This window comes from Coregonus clupeaformis, unplaced genomic scaffold (assembly GCF_020615455.1).
Source record: "Coregonus clupeaformis isolate EN_2021a unplaced genomic scaffold, ASM2061545v1 scaf0137, whole genome shotgun sequence".
Classification (NCBI taxonomy): Eukaryota; Metazoa; Chordata; class Actinopteri; order Salmoniformes; family Salmonidae; genus Coregonus; species Coregonus clupeaformis.
In genome coordinates this window covers 483054-502561 of record NW_025533592.1, presented here as the reverse complement: position 1 = coordinate 502561, position 19508 = coordinate 483054, and the positions used below count along the sequence as shown (strand labels likewise).

The 19508-nt window shown below is 43.2% G+C and overlaps 1 protein-coding gene across 5 annotated transcripts in view; it reads left to right on the top strand.

The window, feature by feature from the left end:
• The window catches only part of LOC121539399 (arf-GAP with SH3 domain, ANK repeat and PH domain-containing protein 2-like), a 110353-nt gene that overhangs the window by 41239 nt on the left and 49606 nt on the right, over nucleotides 1-19508 (top strand). For all 5 annotated transcript variants that reach the window (XM_041847879.2, XM_041847878.2, XM_041847877.2 and 2 more), the window contains exons 3-4: nucleotides 3543-3688; nucleotides 6220-6294. In XM_041847879.2, coding sequence (XP_041703813.2) covers nucleotides 3543-3688; nucleotides 6220-6294 — 221 coding nt within the window. The remainder of the gene's footprint in view (nucleotides 1-3542; nucleotides 3689-6219; nucleotides 6295-19508) is intronic.

The window sequence follows — 19508 nt, the reverse complement described above, 5'->3', positions numbered from 1 at the left end:
TGCCTGTTAAATCTTGCCTGAGCTCAGAGGACTCCTGTTAAATCTTGCCTGAGCTCAGAGGACTCCTGTTAAATCCTGCCTGAGCTCAGAGGACTACTGTTAAATCTATGCCTGAGCTCAGAGGACTGCTGTTAAATCTATGCCTGAGGACTCAAAACGCAGTGTTTGGCATTCATTTTTAACTCAGCAGTAGGGTTTTTTAATGATCTGCATGATTTCATCCACCTTGATCTTATTGCACCGGTCTCTCTCTCTCTCTCTCTCTCTCTCGCTCTCTCTCGCACTTTGTCGCTCTCTCTCGCTCTATCTCTGTCTCTCTCTGTGTCTCTCGCTCTCTGTGTCTGTCTCTGTGCCCATCCATCCATTTGTCACCCTGTATGACTGGCCTCTGGTTGGTGGGCAGTATCTCCCTGATCTAACATGAGAGATGGAAGGGGAATGATGTGCTAATGAGCCACCAGACTCTGTTCACAGTAAAACACTCACAATCTCTCTCACACACACACACCCCATTCTCTAGGGAAAGTCTCCAGGGTCGTCATGGCGATGCTCCCTGCACCCAACCAGTGCCTCAAATCCCTCTCCACCACTAAATGAAGTGTGGCTCTGAGGCTAGGTGACATCTGTCAGGCCTGCTTTATGGACTTCCCTTTTGTAGCTTGAAGTGACTGTGCTGCTGGGTTTGATTAGGTGCATTTCCCAGTTCCTGTTCCTATATGATACATACCCACTCACACACGTGGGTGGCCTCTCTCTCTTAAGTTTGACTCTCCTTTATTAAAGGTTTTATTTCTGGTTAACAATGAAGTAGTTATGTAGCTCAGTTGGTAGAGCATGGTGCTTGCAATGCCAGGGTTGTGGGTTCGTTTCCCACGGGGGGCCAGTATGAAAAATGTATGCACTCACTAACTGTAAGTCGCTCTGGATCAGAGCGTCTACTAAATGACTCAAATGTCAAATGTAAGTACCTTACTGTGATGTTTTCAAATAAAATGGTCAAAAAGAAACCAGAATAGCTTCATAGCAAGAGCAATTTCTCAAGCAATAATTTTTGCTACGACTGTCTGGAGTGGTCTGAGTGGGGAGGGGAAAACAAGATGTTATTGGCAGAGAGGTTTGGAACTCTTTCTTATTGGTCGATTAACTAATTTACTGCCTGGTGAAACTCCATCCCACCAAAACAGGCAGAAATTACAGGCTGTCTTTTTAAACAGCTCTTACACTAAAAGGGCATTATCATAATTTTCACAATTTCACAGTATTATTCCAACCTCATAGTGTGGAAATATATGTAAAACACAGGAAAGTCACATTTTTGACTGCACTGGGCCTTTAATAAAATACCACACCCATATGTATTAGCTTTAGCCTTAGTTTTAGAATCAACCTACATTTAACATTGATAAATGTGTCTTTTAGCAGCTCTTAACCATAGCAATCAGGAACTGTAACACTGTCAGTTTCTGCTGTCGACTCCCACAGTCTAATGAATGGTAACTTTCATGAGTAATTCCTCTTTCTTTAACCTCTTTGTATGAGAGAGTTTGTGTTACTCTGTCTGCACAGTGTAACCACAGTTCCCTTCTCATCCCCTCCCCCCGCCACATGGTCACGGCTCTGGAGGCACTCCAGTGTGACAACACTTCTCTAACTCTCTCTCTTCCTGTCCCATTGTGTTCTTGAATCCCAAAGACAATTTCAGAGAGCGGGGGAAAAATTGGAGAGGGGAGAGAGGGGGAATCAGAGTGGATGGAATTCCACACACTGCACTGTGCACTCTGACCAAGGCCGCTATTTATTATTCAAAATAAATGTTATTGGTCACATGCTTGGTAAACAACAGGTGTAGATGAAGAGTGAAATGCTGACTTACGATCCCTTCCCAACAATGCAGAGAGAAAGAAAATAGAGAAATAATAGAAAAGTAATAACACGTAATAATAAATACACAATGAGTAACGATAACTTGGCTGTATACCCAGGGTACCAGTACTGAGTCGATGTGCAGGGGTACGAGGTAATTGAGGTAGATACACTACATGACCAAATGTATGTGGACACCTGCTCGTCGAACATCTCATTTCAAAATCATGGGCATTAATATGGAGTTGGTCCCCCCTTTGCTGCTCCATTCTCCTGGGAAGGCTTTCCACTAGATGTTGGAACATTACTGTGGGGACTTGCTTCCATTCAGCCACAAGAGCATTAGTGAGGTCGGGAACTGATGTTGGGCGATTAGGCCTGGCTTGCAGTCGGTGTTCCAATTCATCCCAAAGGTGTTCGATGGGGTTGAGGTCAGGGCTCTGTGCAGGCCAGTCAAGTTCTTCCACAACGATCTCGACAAACCATTTCTGTATGGACCTCGCTTTGTGCATGGGAGCATTGTCATGCTGAAACAGGAAAGGGCCTTCCCCAAACTGTTGCCACAAAGTTGGAAGCACAGAATCGTCTAGAATGTCATTGTATGCTGTAGTGTTAGGATTTCCCTTCACTGGAACTAAGGGGCCTAGCCCAAACCATGAAAAACAGCCCCAGACCATTACTCCTCCTTAACAGCTTCTACCCCCAAGCCATAAGACTACTGAACAATTAATCAAATGGCCACCTGGACTATTTGCAATGACCCCCCCCTTTGTTTTTACACTGATGCTACTCGCTGTTTATTATCTATGCATAGTCACTTTACCCCTACCTACATGTACAAATGACCTCGACTAACCTGTACCCCCGCACATTGACGGTACCCCCTGTATATATCCTCATTATTGTTATTTTAATGTGTTACTTTTATTTGTAATAACATTTTAACTTTATGTTATTTAGTAAATATTTTCTTAACTCTATTTTCTTAAAACTGCATTGTTGGTTAAGGGCTTGTAAGTAAGCGTTTCACTGTAAGGTCTACACCTGTTGTATTCAGCGCATGTAACAAAGAAGATTTGATTGGATTTTTTTGAGCTTGCAAGGCACTATGGTGTTAAACGCTGAGCTGTAGTCAATGAACAGCATTCTCACATAGGGGTTGCTTTTGCACATATGGGAAAGGGCAGTGTGGAGTGCGATAGAGATTGTGTGATCTGTAGGGCGGTATGCGAATTGGAGTGGGATTGATTTTTGCAGTGTAAAGATCAAAAAGTTTGTGTGTGTGTGTGTGTGTGCATGTATTTGTGTCTTCTCCTGCTGAGATAGCCCGTGTGTATGTCCATACCTGAATAACAGGCTGGCAGAGTGATTGTTAAATGGCACACTGGAATGGTGCTGCCACTCTGCATAGTGTCCTAGAGGGAAATACACTTATTTTGCTCTACTACTCACACTCACTCTCAGACGTCTCCTCAGCGCCTTGGAAAGTTTATGGCTGCAGGGATGTGGAACTAAATTCAGCTTTTTCAGAGCTGAATTAACTACAGGAGAGGTAGAGGGAGTCCTTGTCTGTACACTTTGACCTTTCCATTAATTTCTTCTTTCCATTTTCCTCAGTCCCCCTCATCACCTTCTCCTCCATACTCATCCTTTGTTCTTTTCTCTCTCCTGTGTTTCAGCCCATGTGGAGAATGAGGATCAGTACACCCAGGCCCTCGAGAAGTTTGGGGAGAACTGTGTCTACAGGGACGACCCCGACCTGGGCTCTGCCTTCCTCAAGTTCTCTGTCTTCACCAAGGAGCTCACCGCCCTCTTCAAAAACCTGGTGAGAGGAAAGACTGAGATGTTGTTCTGTTATGCACCTTCAAACTAAGTATTTGTTCTGACTGATGAAAAGACTAATAGCTTGAGGAATTTGGGATTAAATAAGCTTGAGGAATTTGGTCAGTTCTTGAGACAACACAGATTAAATCAACAGTGAATTAGCTCTCTGTGTAATTTGACGTTGTTCCTGTTGTGAGGCAAAATTCTCTAGAATGGCTGTCAGGTGTTTCTAATAAAGCTTTAGGGTTGTTTGAATCTGTATTGGAGTCAAAGCAGAATCTGAGTAAATTGGATCCAGCAGATATTTGGTCTCCAAGTAGCACTTTGGAAGCTGTGATGGAAAACTGATCTACCCCAAAGGCCTCCCATTCCAGATTACATTCTGACCCCAGGGGATACACACACAATTAGAGCAGGATGATAGTATTTGTGGCCCTCGGGTAGGAATTCCACACACAAATATGCAGTGTTTCCCCTATATTCATTTAGTAGCGGTGGCCTGCCGCTGCTAAATCGTTCCCACCGCTGCAAGAAATATGTAATTTGTTTTATTTGAAAATATACAGTGCCTTCGGAAAGTATTCAGACCCCTTGACTTTTTCCACATTTTGTTACGTTACAGCCTCATTCTAAAATGGAATACAAATTTAAATGTTTTCCTCATCAATCTACACACAATACCCCATAATGACAAAGCGAATACAGGTTTTTAGTCTGACAGAGCTCTAGAGTTCCTCTGTGGAGATGGGAGAACCTTCCAGAGGGACAACCATCTCTGCAGCACTCCACCAATCAGGCCTTTATGGTAAAGTGGCCAGACGGAAGCCACTCCTCAGTAAAAGGCACATGACAGCCCACTTGGAGTTTGCCAAAAGGTACCTAAAGGACTCTCAGACCATGAGAAACAAGGTTCTCTGGTCTGATGAAACCAAGATTGAACTCTTTGACCTAAATGTCAAGCGTCACGTCTGGAGGAAACCTGGCACCATCCCTACGGTGAAGCATGGTGGTGGCAGCATCATGTTGTGGGGATGTTTTTCAGCAGCAGGGACTGGGAGACTAGTCAGGATCGTGGGAAAGATCAATGGAGCAAAGTACAGAGAGATCCTTGATGAAAACCTGCTCCAGAGCGTTCATTACCTCAGACTGGGGCGAAGGTTCACCTTCCAACAGGACAATGACCCTAAGCACACAGCCAAGACAACGCAGGAGTGGCTTCAGGACAAGTCTCTGAATGTCCTTGAGTGGCCCAGCCAGAGCCCGGACTTGAACCCGATATAACATCTCTGGAGAGACCTGAAAATAGCTGTACAGCGACACTCCCCATCCAGCCATGCTGGTTAAGTGTGCCTTGAATTCTAAATAAATCACAGACAGTGTCACCAGCAAAGCACCACCACACCATAACACCTCCTCCTCCATTCTTTACGGTGGGAACTACAAATGCGGAGATCATCCGTTCACTCACACCGCGTCTCACAAAGACATAGCGGTTGGAACCAAAAATCTCCAATTTGGAATCCAGACCAAATTACAAATTCCACCGATCTAATGTCCATTGCTCATGTTTCTTGGCCCAAGCAGGTCTCTTCTTCTTATTGTTGTCCTTTAGTAGTGGTTTCTGTGCAGCAATTCGACCATGAAGGCCTGATTCACATGATCCCCTCTGAACAGTTGATGTTGAGATGTGTCTGTGACTTGAACTCTGAAGCATTTATTTGGGCTGCAATTTCTGAGGCTGGTTACTCTAATGAACTTATCCTCTGCAGCAGAGGTAACTCTGGGTCTTCCATTCCTGTGGCGGTCCTCATGAGAGCTAGTTTCATCATAGCGCTTGATGGCTTTTGCGACTGCAACTTTCAAAGTTCTTGACATTTTCCGTATTGACTGACCTTCATGTCTTAAAGTAATGATGGACTGTCGTTTCTCTTTGCTTATTTGAGCTATTCTTGCCATAATATGGACTTGGTCTTTTACCAAATAGGTCTAACTTCTGTATACCCCCACTTACCTTGTCACAACACAACTGATTGGCTCAAACGCATTAAGAAGGAAAGAAATTCCACAAACTAACTTTTAAGAAGGCACACCTGTTTATTGAAATGCATTCCAGGTGACTACCTCATGAAGCTGGTTGAGATGATGCCAAGAGTGTGCAAAGCTGTCATCAAGGCAAAGGGTGGCTATTTGAAGAATCTCAAATATAAAATATATTTTGATTTGTTTAACACTTTTTTTTGGTTACTACATGTTTCCATATGTGTTATTTCATAGTTTTGATGTCTTCACTATTATTCTACAATGTAGAAAATAGTAAAAATAAAGAAAAACCCTTGAAAAAGTAGGTGTGTCCAAACTTTTGACTGGTACTGTATATACACACACAAACAAACAGAACACACACACACAGAACACACAACCAGCTAAGGTGAGGACATTTAAACAGCACACTTAATCTCTGGTTGTCTCTGTTCACCCATGCTTGTGTTAAACCCTCTCTGACGTAAGCTTCTCTTCACTGTGTCCATTCAGTTCCAGAACATGAACAACATCATCACCTTCCCTCTGGACAGCCTGCTGAAAGGTGACCTGAAAGGAGTCAAAGGGGTGAGGAACACTATCCTCAATGTCTTTCTTTTAGACACACACACACACACACACACACACACACACACACACACACACACACGATCCTCAATGTCTTTCTTTTAGACACACACACACACTATCCTCCATGTCTTTGTTACGCACTGCACACACACACACACACACACACAAACACACACACTATCCTCAATGTCTTTCTGTTGGACTGTGTGGTGTTTATCAGACCTCCATAGGGATTTGTATGAAGGTAAAGGCTCTCCTATTACCCTGCTGTACTGTGGTAACTCAAGCTTCTATTTGTGTGATGGTAATTACTAGGTACTAGGTATGTTTTGTTCCTGGTAGAGAACAGAGAAGGTGTGTGACGTGTGTTTTCCTGCTGGTACAGTGTGACCTCAGACCCCATGATTTCCTGTGTGTGTGTTGGGGGTGGAAACTATAAACAGCGTACCACTCTTGCACTAGCTAACACATTAACTACACTCCATCATACATGTATTTGTATTTATTATGGATCCCAATTATTTGCTGCCAATGTAGCAGCTACTCTTCCTGGGGTCCAGCAAAATTAAGGCAGTTATCACATTTCTTAAACATTACAATGCATTCATAACAGATTTCACAACACATTGTGTGCCCTCAGGCCCCTACTCTACGACCACATATCTACAACACAAAATCCATGTGTACGTGTGTGTATAGTGCTTATGTTATCGTGTGTGTATGCATGTGTCTGTGCCTACAGTGCATTCGGAAAGTATTCAGACCTCTTCCTTTTTTCCACGTTTTGTTACGTTACAGACTTATTCTAAAATTGATTAAAATCTACACACAATACCCCATAATGACAAAGTGAAAACAGGTTTTTAGATTCTTTTGCACATTTATTACAAATAATAACAAAAATACCTTATTTACATAAGTATTCAGACCCTTTGCTATGAGACTCGAAATTGAGCTCAGGTGCATCCTGTTTCCATTGATCTTCCTTGAGATGTTTCTAAAACTTAATTGGAGTCCACCTGTGGTAAATTAAATTTATTGGACATGATTTGGAAAGTCACACACCTGTCTATATAACGTCACACAGTTGACAGTGCATGTCAGAGCAAGAACCAAGCCATGAGGTCGAAGGAATTGTCCGTAGAGCTCCAAGACAGGATTGTGTCAAGGCACAGATCTGGGGAATGGAACCAAAACATTTCAAGTTCGGAACCACCAAGACTCTTCCTAGAGCTGGCCGCCCGGCAAAACTGAGCATTCTGGAGAGAAGGGCCTTGGTCAAGGAGGTGACCAAGAACCCAATGGTCACTCTGACAGAGCTCCAGAGTTCCTCTGTGGAGATGGGAGAACCTTCCAGAAGGACAACCATCTCTGCAGCACTCCACCAATCAGGTCTTTATGGTAGAGTGGCCAGACGGAATCCACTCCTCAGTAAAAGGCACATGACAGCACGCTTGGAGTTTGCCAAAAGGTACCTAAAGGACTCTCAGACCATGAGAAACAAGATTATCTGGTCTGATAAGACCAAGATTGAACTCTTTGGCCTGAATGCCAAGCATCACGTCTGGAGTAAACCTGGCACCATCCCTACGGTGAAGCATGGTGGTGGCCGCATCATGCTGTGGGGATGTTTTTCAGCGGCAGGGACTGGGAGACTAGTCAGGATCGAGGGAAAGATGAACGCAGCAAAGTACAGGGAGATCCTTGATGAAAACCTGCTCCTGAGCATTCAGGACCTGACTGGGGCGAAGGTTCACCTTCCAACAGGACAATGACCCTAAGCACACAGCCAAGACAACGCAGGAGTGGCTTCGGGACAAGTCTCTGAATGTCCTTGAGTGGCCCAGCCAGAGCCCGGACTTGAACCCAATCTAACATCTTTGGAGAGACCTGAAAATAGCTGTGCAGCGATGCTCCCCATCCAACCTGACAGAGCTTGAGAGGATTTGCAGAGAAGAATAGGAGAAACTCCCCAAATACAGTTGTGCCAAGCTTGTAGCGTCATACCCAAGAAGACTCGAGGCTGTAATCGCTGCCAAATGTGCTTCAACAAAGTACTGAGTAAAGGGTCTGAATACTTATGTAAATGTCATATTTCAGTTTTGTCTAAAAACCTGCTTTTGCTTTGTCATTATGAGGTATTGTATGTAGATTGAGGGGTAAAAAACAATTTAATCAATTTTAGAATAAGGCTGTAATGTAACAATGTGGAAAAAGTGAAGGGGTCTGAATACTTTCCTTATGCACTGTATGTTTGTGTTGCTTCACAGTCCCCGCTGTTCCATAAGGTGTATTTTTATGTTTTTTAAATCAAATTTTACTGCTTGCATGAATTACTTGATGTGGAATAGAGTTCCATGTAGTCATGGCTCTATGTAGGACTGTGTGCCTCCCATAGTCTGTTCTGGACTTAGGGACTGTGAAGAGACCTCTGGTGGCATGTCTTGTGGGGTATGCATGGGTGTCCGAGCTGTGTGCCAGTAGTTCAAACAGACAGCTCGGTGTCAATACCTCTCACAAATGCAAGTAGTGATGAAGTCAATCTCTCCTCCACTTTGAGCCAGGAGAGATTGACATGCATATTATTAATGTTAGCTCTCTGTGTACATCCAAGGGCCAGCCGTGCTGCCCTGTTTTGAGCCAATTGCAATTTTCCTGTAAAGTCTGGGACCAGCACACTCATTCTACTAGCTCCAGGACAAACCAGTTAGCCAGTCAGTGTGTGATGGGGCAGACCGCATACTGCAGGAATGCAATCAGAATCCTGTCTATATCAATGGGAGGTCGGCCCCAGACACCCCTCCAGTCTGCCAGGTCTCTAATCCCATCAGCACTCATTACTGTCTGCTCTGACCTCTGACCTCTGCACTGCAACCACGTGGGTCATAAGTGCCACTGCCTGATGTGTGCTAGCACTAATGAGGCTGTTCCCTCTCTCTATATTTCTCTCTCTCGCTGTCTGTCTCTCTCTCTGTCTCTTTCAATCTCTCTCTCTCTCTCTCTCTCTCTCTGTCTCGTTCATTCTCTCTGTCTCTATCTTTCATTCTCTCTCTCTCTCTCTCTCTCTCTCTCTCTCTCTCTCTCTCTCTCTCTCTCTCTCTCTCTCTCTCTCTCTCTCTCTCTCTCTCTCTCTCTCTCTCTCTCTCTCTCTCTCTCTCTCTCTCTCTCTCTCTCCTTAGAGAGACTAGCTCGCTAGCTAGTCCCTAGTTACCCCATGGCTTCTCATTACTCTTACATTCTCCAAGGACTTTTGCTTTCTTGGAGGACACTCTTGTTTCTGTCCCTTGCCCTCTCCCTCTCTGTCTTTCTCTCTCTCCGTTGTAACTTTGGCATCTACAGGCTACATCAGACTTGTGTACAGAGCCTCTCTCGACTGACGGAGAGGGAAGCGGTAGTCCTCTGAACTGTGAACACTGACAGAGAGGGAGAAGCAATGGTGCAGATCTGCTCACTACCCCACTGGTGACTCTCATTACACTCCTGACATGGGGCTAATGGGGTGCTAGTCATGGTGCTTTGTGCTCTGACTCATTTATCCTGTCTATCCATTACCACTGCGGGGCGGAGGGAGGGAGGAAGGAAGGGAGGGAGGGGAGACAGAAAGTGTGTGTGTGTGTGTGTGTGAGAGAGACAGAAAGAGTGACAATGAAAGACTTTCCATCTCCAGCTTGCAATGCATACCGTTCCCCATCTCTCAACTACACCGCCACTTTCTCCATTATTATTCTTCCTCTCCTATCCCAGGGGAAGTACCTGTGGAGAACAGGAGGAAGGCGTCTAGACCAGCCTGAGTAGTGATGGGGAGAGAGAACGAGAGAGAGACCCTCCATCCCAGACACACCGCTCTAGCCTAATTGGGTTTTCATCTAGTCTGACTCAAACATAAAACAGACTCTCCTATCCTTCCTCCTCACAGTATTGTATTGCTATATTTCCCAAATCACCTGGATATGATCAAGAGGAAACCATGTCAGATTAAATAGTCTTGTGTGAGTATGTCACAGGCATGAATACTATTCAGTAAATGCATTGTCTAAGTATGGCTGGGGGTTGAGTTGACGGTTAAAGCACTTTGTAGAGTAGACAACGTTAGCTTGACATTGGCTCGTTCATATTCAGTGAATGCGTTCTGAGTCTGGGAAGGTACTTAGCCGTTCCTACGGGAGACTGACAGTAATGGAGCTGAGATTACAGGACTTTCACACCATAACCATTTAGTTAAAGTATTTGAGGCCATTTCACGCTCCACTCATCTCTTCTTCCTGCTGTTCCCACCTCAACAGGGAAAGGATGTTGAGGATTTCACATGCTGTTCTGTGGGGTTGTGAGGTTATGACCCCTGCGTTTTTGGTTTCCTTTCACTTCGTCATTTTTGTTGTTACTTCCATATGGACGGTGTCTGCTAAAGGATGTACAGGTAGGAAGGTTATAGTGTATCTGGCTACACTAGCCTGGGTCCAGCTTGCTTCTACTGACACAAAGACAGCCCTAGAAAGCTTAAAGTAAGCCATGATTCAGATTGGTTAGGTACTTCAGTTGGAACGGGATACACTGTATGTATCCTTAGTCCAAACTGGAATAGGACACAACTAACCAGGACACAGCATCACACTCCCTGTTTGTCTGTGGCAAAGTGCTGGCTAATGCCATCTTACTTGGTGTATAGGTTATTGTTGCTGACTGGGACCCACAGCTCTGTCCAGTGTCCACCTAACCCACCCTCCCACTCCAAACACTGAACATAAACAGACTGGTGGAAAGTGCTGAGACCACCAAACACCAGAGCCATGGGGATTTACGGACTGGACTGGACACTGGGATGACGTCATCCCTTCCAATGCTAAACCTTCTGATCCTTTGTATCTATGAACACACACACACTTACGTGTACACACACACACACAGGCAGTGGGTAGATCCTGAGTCCTGACTGACGTGAGCCCAGATGATCCCCCCATAGTGGGCCAGTGAGTCGTGAAACCCACCCGCCCACACGGAATGATGCCACTGAGCCTTTTAGCTCCTAGCACCTCTGCCAAAGGAGTGATCTCACCTTTATTCCTCACCAAGAACAGATTAGGGAGAGGTAGCATTATAAGTCATGGGTTTTTAACAGCTGCTCTTGACCCCAACAAGAGCAGGTTGAGGACACGGGAGGTTGAGGTTGAAAGCTGTACTTTTTTATGTTTAGGTTGAGGTCTTGAAAAGGCCCTTACAGGTCACATTCCAATTCACTGGACAGGCATGTAGGCCTACCACTACTGCACCTCTTCAACAGTGAAGCCATTCCATTCTGGAGCACTGGAAAGTACACTTCACATTTGAAGCCTTAAAGGCCACTGTGGCTATTGACCATGTTCACTTAGACAAGGACAGTAGTGAAGGAGTCTAGAATAAATTGAACCAAGCAATTAAACACTCGACCAAGAAAGAGGCTGCAGGAGAATAACTCAACAGCAGAGTGCTATGTTCTGTTTTAGTGGATGGGAGGTGAACCCTGTTTGGCTGTGCTCCTAGTTAGACTGGCACATAATGCATTGATGTCCTCTCCTAGGCAAAAAATTGGGCTAAAAATTTACCATCCCAACTGGCATTTGCCCGAAATGCCAGATGTCCAGTCCTCACATGGTGGTCTTCCACTTGGCCCACTGAGTCAGACCATGATCCAATGACCATGGATCCATAACAACCACACTTGTTTTTGAAGAGAAGCTCAGCGGTCAACCAAGGGTGTCTTTCTCTAGGGCTCCGTCCCCGTATGGCACCCTATTCCCTATTTAGTGCACTACTTCAGCGGCAGGTAGCCTAGCGGCAGGTAGCCTAGTGGTTAAGAGGTTTGAATCCCTGAGCTGACTAGGTGAGAAATCTGTTGATGTGCCCTTGAGCAAGGCACTTAACCCTAATTGCTCCTGTAAGTCGCACTGGATAAGAGCGTCTACTTATTGACTAAAATTTAAAAATTTAAAATACTTCTGACCAGGCCTCATAGGGCTCTGGTCAATAGTAGTGTATTCCTGTATGGACGTCTGCTAAATGACTAAAATGTAAATGTAATTTGGGATGCAACCTAGAACTCTGAAAATCGGAATTCAGGCAATATCTTTAATATGACAGCAAAATAGCTCTAGATTGATTGTAATAATGCAGTAATACATGTATTGTAACAAAGCTTTAGAAAGATTAGCTTTTGTTCGAGGATGCCACTGAAATAATTATTTAATTTGAAAAACACTGTTACATTTCAAGTTTTCAGCGGAAAGGAGTAATGCAATTTAGAAAACCATTATACTGTAGCAATCAGTGCTCTCTGACGTTAGTGATCAGGATGCAGTCAGAAAATCCACAATAAATCAACAAAGAAACAGATTAGCAGTGCAATCAGTTAATCCATCTCCTCACGTTTAACAGTATTTTCATCGGCCTCGGAAGCAGCAATTTGGAGAGAAAATTACACAGGCAATTTCACCCGTTTAATGTCTGTTTTTGTTTCTCCCTAATCACTGTTTATTCAGTGGCACAGGCTGGAAAAGTGTTGCATAATCTAGCGTTTGATCGAACAGCTGTTGAACGCTACCATATTACGATGGGAAATCTGTTTAGCTGTTCAGTGGTGCAGCCACTGAAACAGTGTTAAGTTTATTGGTCGCGTACACAGTTTTGCAGGTGTTATCGCAGGTGCAGCAAAATGCTTATGTTTTTAGCTCCCACAGTGCAGCAATATCTAGCAATACAATAACAATACACACATAATCCCAAAATGTAAAAAAGAACATGAAATTAAGACAGAGTCTGAAATATACTGAACATAAATATAAATGCAATATGTAAAGTGTTGGTCCCATGTTTCATGAGCTGAAATAAAAGAACACAGAAATGTTCCATATGCACACTTATTTTTCCTCGTTTTTCCTTGTTAGTGAGCATTTCTCCTTTGCCAAGATAATCTATCCACCTGACAGGTGTGGCATATCAAGAAGCTGATTACACAGGTGCTCCTTGTGCTGGGGACAATAAAAGGCCACTCTAAAATGTGCAGTTTTGTCACACAACACAATGCCACAGATGTCTCAAGTTTTTAGGGAGCGTGCAATTGGCATGCTGACTGCAGGAATGTCTACCAGAGCTGTTGCCAAATAATTGAATGTTCATTCCTCTACCATAAGCCGCCTCCAATGTTGTTTTAGAGAATGTGGCAGTACGTCCAAACCGGCCTCACAAGCGCAGACCACGTGTAACCACACCAGCCCAGGACCTCCACATCCGGCTTCTTCACCGGATATGGATATGGATGTTGACTTGTTGAAATCCATCAATGAAAGGCTTGCCAAACTTGATGTCTTGGATATACTAGGAGAGGACATCAATGCATTATGTGCCAGTCTAGAATTCAGCCAATGTCAGATTGATGATCTAAGGAAAGGGAACACGGTGCTGAAAGGTCCTGTAGACTCTATTCACGGAAGGTGGAGGTGGTGCAAAGGGAGAACCAACAACTTAAAGAAACCTTGCTTGATGTACAGTGTCGATCAATGAGGGACAATCTCATATTTTCAGGGACACCAGAGAATGACTTTCAGCAGAGGCTGTGAGGACACTGTCCGAGACTTTATGTCAACTCAACTGAAACTGCCCACAGATGTCGTGCGTAATGTCACTTTCTCCAGAGTCCAGAAAATTGGTACGGCCTCTGGGAATAGGTCACGGGCTATTATTGCATGTTTTGAACATTTTAAGCAAACGGAAATGGCGAAGAGCAGGGGTAGAGAACTCAGAAACACAGATTTTGGAATGAATGATCACTTCCCCACGGAGATCAATGAAAGGAGAAAAAAATTGTATCCCATCATGAAAGAAAACCGTTGCCTGAACCAACGAGTCTCGTTGGTGATGGATAAACTTTACATCAACGGGCAACTGTATCGGGACTCTAGAGTAACTCCCTGGCTATTTGAATCCAATGTTCAAATCTGAGTTTGTGTGTTGTAGTGTATCATGACAACTTCAACTATAACAAATACATGCTCTATTGATCTTCACTTGACAAGGAAAGGGCTGCGTATAGCTCAGGTTAATGTATGTAGCCTTCCTAACAAAATACATGAGGATTTTAACTTGGTCAACATAAATAATATTCATATTTTAGCTTTGACCGAAACGCATTTGGATGCATCTGTTAATGATTGGCAAATTAACATTCATGGATATAGTCTACTTAGAAGGGACAGGAATAGGAATGGTGGGGGTGTAGCACTGTACATTCAGAATCATAAACATTTTAAGAGGAGGGATGACCTTAATGTATGTCAAACAGAGGCACTATGGGCTCAAGAACATCTGCCTCACCAGGCACCCATATTGGTAGGATGTGTGTATAGACCTCCTAGCTCTAAGGTGTCCTATCTGGATGACTTATGCACTGGGTTTGACCACGCCACCGATAATAACATAGATGTATTTATCTTGGGTGATTTTTATATAAATTGGAAGGATCATAATAATTCAAATATAACGAAATTAATGAGATATGCCGAGAGCTGTGGTTTGAAACAAATGGTTAATGATACTACTAAACTCAGCAAAAAAAGAAACGTCCTCTCACTGTCAACTGCGTTTATTTTCAGCAAACTTAACATGTGTAAATATTGGTATGAACATAACAAGATTCAACAACTGAGACATAAACTGAACAAGTTCCACAGACATGTGACTAACAGAAATGGAATAATGTGTACCTGAACAAAGGGGGGGGGGGGTCAAAAGTAACAGTCAGTATATGGTGTGGCCACCAGCTGCATTAAGTACTGCAGTGCATCTCCTCCTCATGGACTGCACCAGATTTGCCAGTTCTTGCTGTGAGATGTTACCCCACTCTTCCACCAAGGCACCTGCAAGTTCCCAGACATTTCTGGGGGGAATGGCCCTAGCCCTCACCCTCCGATCCAACAGGTCCCAGACGTGCTCAATGGGATTGAGATCCGGGCTCTTCACTGGCCATGGCAGAACACTGACATTCCTGTCTTGCAGGAAATCACGCACAGAACGAGCAGTATGGCTGGTGGCATTGTCATGCTGGAGGGTCATGTCAGGATGAGCCTGCAGGAAGGGTACCACATGTTTTTCAGAGTCAGTAGAAAGGCCTCTTAAGTGTCCAAAGTGTTCATAACTGTGACCTTAATTGCCTACCGTCTGTAAGCTGTTAATGTCTTAACGACCGTTCCACCGGTGCATGTTCATTAATTGTTTATGGTTCATTGAACAAGCATGAGAAACAGTGTTTAAACCCTTTACAATGAAGATCTGTGAAGTTATTTGGATTTTTACAATTTATCTTTGAAAGACAGGGTCCTGACAAAGGGACGTTTCTTTTTTTGCTGAGTTTAGATCATCAACTACATTAGGTCACCGTTCAGACACGTAAGTTGATCTGATCTTCTGTATTATACCATTGCAATGCTTAAAAGCCAGATCAATGCCAGTGGGCTGGACAGACCATAATATTGTGACCATAACCATGAACACCAAGGTTCCAAAGAAATCCCCAAGGATTGTGGTCAAGAGACATTTAAAAACATTTAATCATGAGCAATTTCAAAATGATTTGGCTGCTGTACCCTGGGAGCTGATTTATCTAGAGGATGATTTAAATCACGCTACAGAATGTTTTATTGATTTGCTCACTGGGGTAATGGACTATCATGCCCCAGTAAGAAAGAGTACAGTTGGGGCTCGTCCATCTCCATGGATTGATGATGAACTGGGTGAGGTATTTTCTCAAAGAAATATGGCAAAAGTCTTAGCAGCCAAATCTAAACTAGAAATCTGATGAACAGAATTATAGAACACTACTTAATTATGCAGTTAAATTAAATCGTAAGAAAAAAACTTTATTTTACAAAAATGCTTTTATTGATTGTAAAATGATTTAAAAAATATACGGAATACAGTTAAGGGCTTACTTGGTACATCTATTTCATCATGCCCGTCTAGTGTGGAGGTTGACGGCAGAACAATAACAAGACCAGCTGATATTGCCAATCATTTTGCTGTTTGTTTTTACAAAGAAAATAAAATCATTTACTGAGCGATAATGTAAACACCCATTCTTCCAAACAAGTTATTGTCCAATGGATTGATGATCATATTATGATCAAAATAAACTGCTCTTTTAGTCTACAAATGTTGTCATTATCCAATGGTAAATCTACAGGTTATGATCTTATGGAACATTTTATATTTCGCTATTCTGCTCCCCAGATTGCAGCTCCACTGAAATACATATTTAATTGGTCACTGGAAAAGGGGACATTTCCAAATGTATGGAAGCATGCTAAACTGTGGCCAATCCCGAAAGACAGCAAAGGACCCATTACTCCTGCCAATAGTCGACCAATCAGTCTACTTCCTTCACTCAGTAAGATATTGGAGGGTATTGTAAGTAGACAAATATGGGAGTATATGGAAAAGAATGGTCTGATCACAGCCAATCAGCATGCTTATCGCAAAAAACATTCCACTACCACTGCATTGGTTGACATGACTGACCAGTGGCTCAATGCTATGGATAATGGCAGGTTTGTGGGTGTACTATTTTTAGATTTTAGTGCAGCATTTGATTTAGTGGAACATAACATTAATAATTTTGACAATGGTATTGCATTATGGGTTTAAGGAGGCAGCATTGAATTGGGAACAGACATATCTAACTGACAGGAAACAGTCCACCTATATCAATGGGTCGTTTTCTTCCCCTCATGCTTTAAACTGTGGAATACCGCAGGGCAGCTGCCTTGGGCCACTTCTTTACTTAATATATACAGTGGGGAAAAAAGGATTTAGTCAGCCACCAATTGTGCAAGTTCTCCCACTTAAAAAGATGAGAGAGGCCTGTAATTTTCATCATAGGTACACGTCAACTATGACAGACAAAATGAGAAAAAAATATCCAGAAAATCACATTGTAGGATTTTTAATGAATTTATTTGCAAATTATGGTGGAAAATAAGTATTTGGTCAATAACAAAAGTTTCTCAATACTTTGTTATATACCCTTTGTTGGCAATGACACAGGTCAAACGTTTTCTGTAAGTCTTCACAAGTTTTTCACACACTGTTGCTGGTATTTTGGCCCATTCCTCCATGCAGATCTCCTCTAGAGCAGTGATGTTTTGGGGCTGTCGCTGGGCAACACGGACTTTCAACTCCCTCCAAAGATTTTCTATGGGGTTGAGATCTGGAGACTGGCTAGGCCACTCCAGGACCTTGAAATGCTTCTTTACGAAGCCACTCCTTCGTTGCCCGGGCGGTGTGTTTGGGATCATTGTCATGCTGAAAGACCCAGCCACGTTTCATCTTCAATGCCCTTGCTGATGGAAGTAGGTTTTCACTAAAAATCTCACGATACATGGCCCCATTAATTCTTCCCTTTACACGGATCAGTCGTCCTGGTCCCTTTGCAGAAAAACAGCCCCAAAGCATGATGTTTCCACCCCCATGCTTCACAGTAGGTATGGTGTTCTTTGGATGCAACTCAGCATTCTTTGTCCTCCAAACACGACGAGTTGAGTTTTTACCAAAAACTTCTATTTTGGTTTCATCTGACCATATGACATTCTCCCAATCCTCTTCTGGATCATCCAAATGCACTCTAGCAAACTTCAGACGGGCCTGGACATGTACTGGCTTAAGCAGGGGGACACGTCTGGCACTGCAGGATTTGAGTCCCTGGCGGCATAGTGTGTTACTGATGGTAGGCTTTGTTACTTTGGTCCCAGCTCTCTGCAGGTCATTCACTAGGTCCCCCCGTGTGGTTCTTGGATTTTTGCTCACCGTTCTTGTGATCATTTTGACCCCACGGGGTGAGATCTTGCGTGGAGCCCCAGATCGAGGGGAGATTATCAGTGGTCTTGTATGTCTTCCATTTCCTAATAATTGCTCCCACAGTTGATTTCTTCAAACCAAGCTGCTTACCTATTGCAGATTCAGTCTTCCCAGCCTGGTGCAGGTCTACAATTTTGTTTCTGGTGTCCTTTGACAGCTCTTTGGTCTTGGCCATAGTGGAGCTTGGAGTGTGACTGTTTGAGGTTGTGGACAGGTGTCTTTTATACTGATAACAAGTTCAAACAGGTGCCATTAATACAGGTAACGAGTGGAGGACAGAGGAGCTTCTTAAAGAAGAAGTTACAGGTCTGTGAGAGCCAGAAATCTTGCTTGTTTGTAGGTGACCAAATACTTATTTTCCACCATAATTTGCAAATAAATTCATTAAAAATCCTACAATGTGATTTTCTGGAGAAAAAAATTCTCAATTTGTCTGTCATAGTTGACGTGTACCTATGATGAAAATTACAGGCCTCTCTCATCTTTTTAAGTGGGAGAACTTGCACAATTGGTGGCTGACTAAATACTTTTTTTCCGCACTGTACCAACGACCTTCCTTATGCCTTATCTGAAACTCAAGCTACGATATTTGCAGATGATACTACAATGTATACAGCAAGACAATTGGTTCAACAGGTACAGCAAGCTCTACAAGTAGATCTGGGAAATATCAGGGAATGGGTTTGCCGGAACAAACTTGTTTTGAACACCAAGAAAGCCAAGGTTATGTTGGTCTGTTCCACCAGGAAAAGGCCAACACAGCATGGGATACAATTAAGTATGGGGGGAATACAAATTGAGGATGTGGCAGAAACCAAACTACTAGGGGTGCAGCTAGATAACTGCTTATCATGGTCGTCTCAAATAACTCTTCTATGTTAAAAAAAAAAAAGCTTGCATGATCAGGATAGCTAAATATTTACCGGGAAAGGTTCTTAAGCAAATAACCCAAGCATTAATTGAGAGTCAGGTGAACTACTGTTCTGTGGTCTGGGGAAATGCATCAGCAAGTGAAATTAGGAGGCTGCAGATTGCACAGAACAAAGCAGCAAGGAATGTTTTAAGGTGGAGATATGGTTCTTCTGTTGTAGTCATGCACAATGCTCTTGGTTGGTCATCAATCAACTAGATAATTGAAAAAAAACATGCTTATTTTATTTCACAATGTACACCATTTAAAACAGCCAAACTCCATTCACAGCAGTATTCAGTTGGTAAGAGACAGACATTCAGTCAATACTAGGAATAGATTGTCCACCATCTATGTGTTATCCTGACAGAAAAGAGAAATAGGCAAAATAACATTTTGATTCAGAGCAATAAAGAAATGGAAT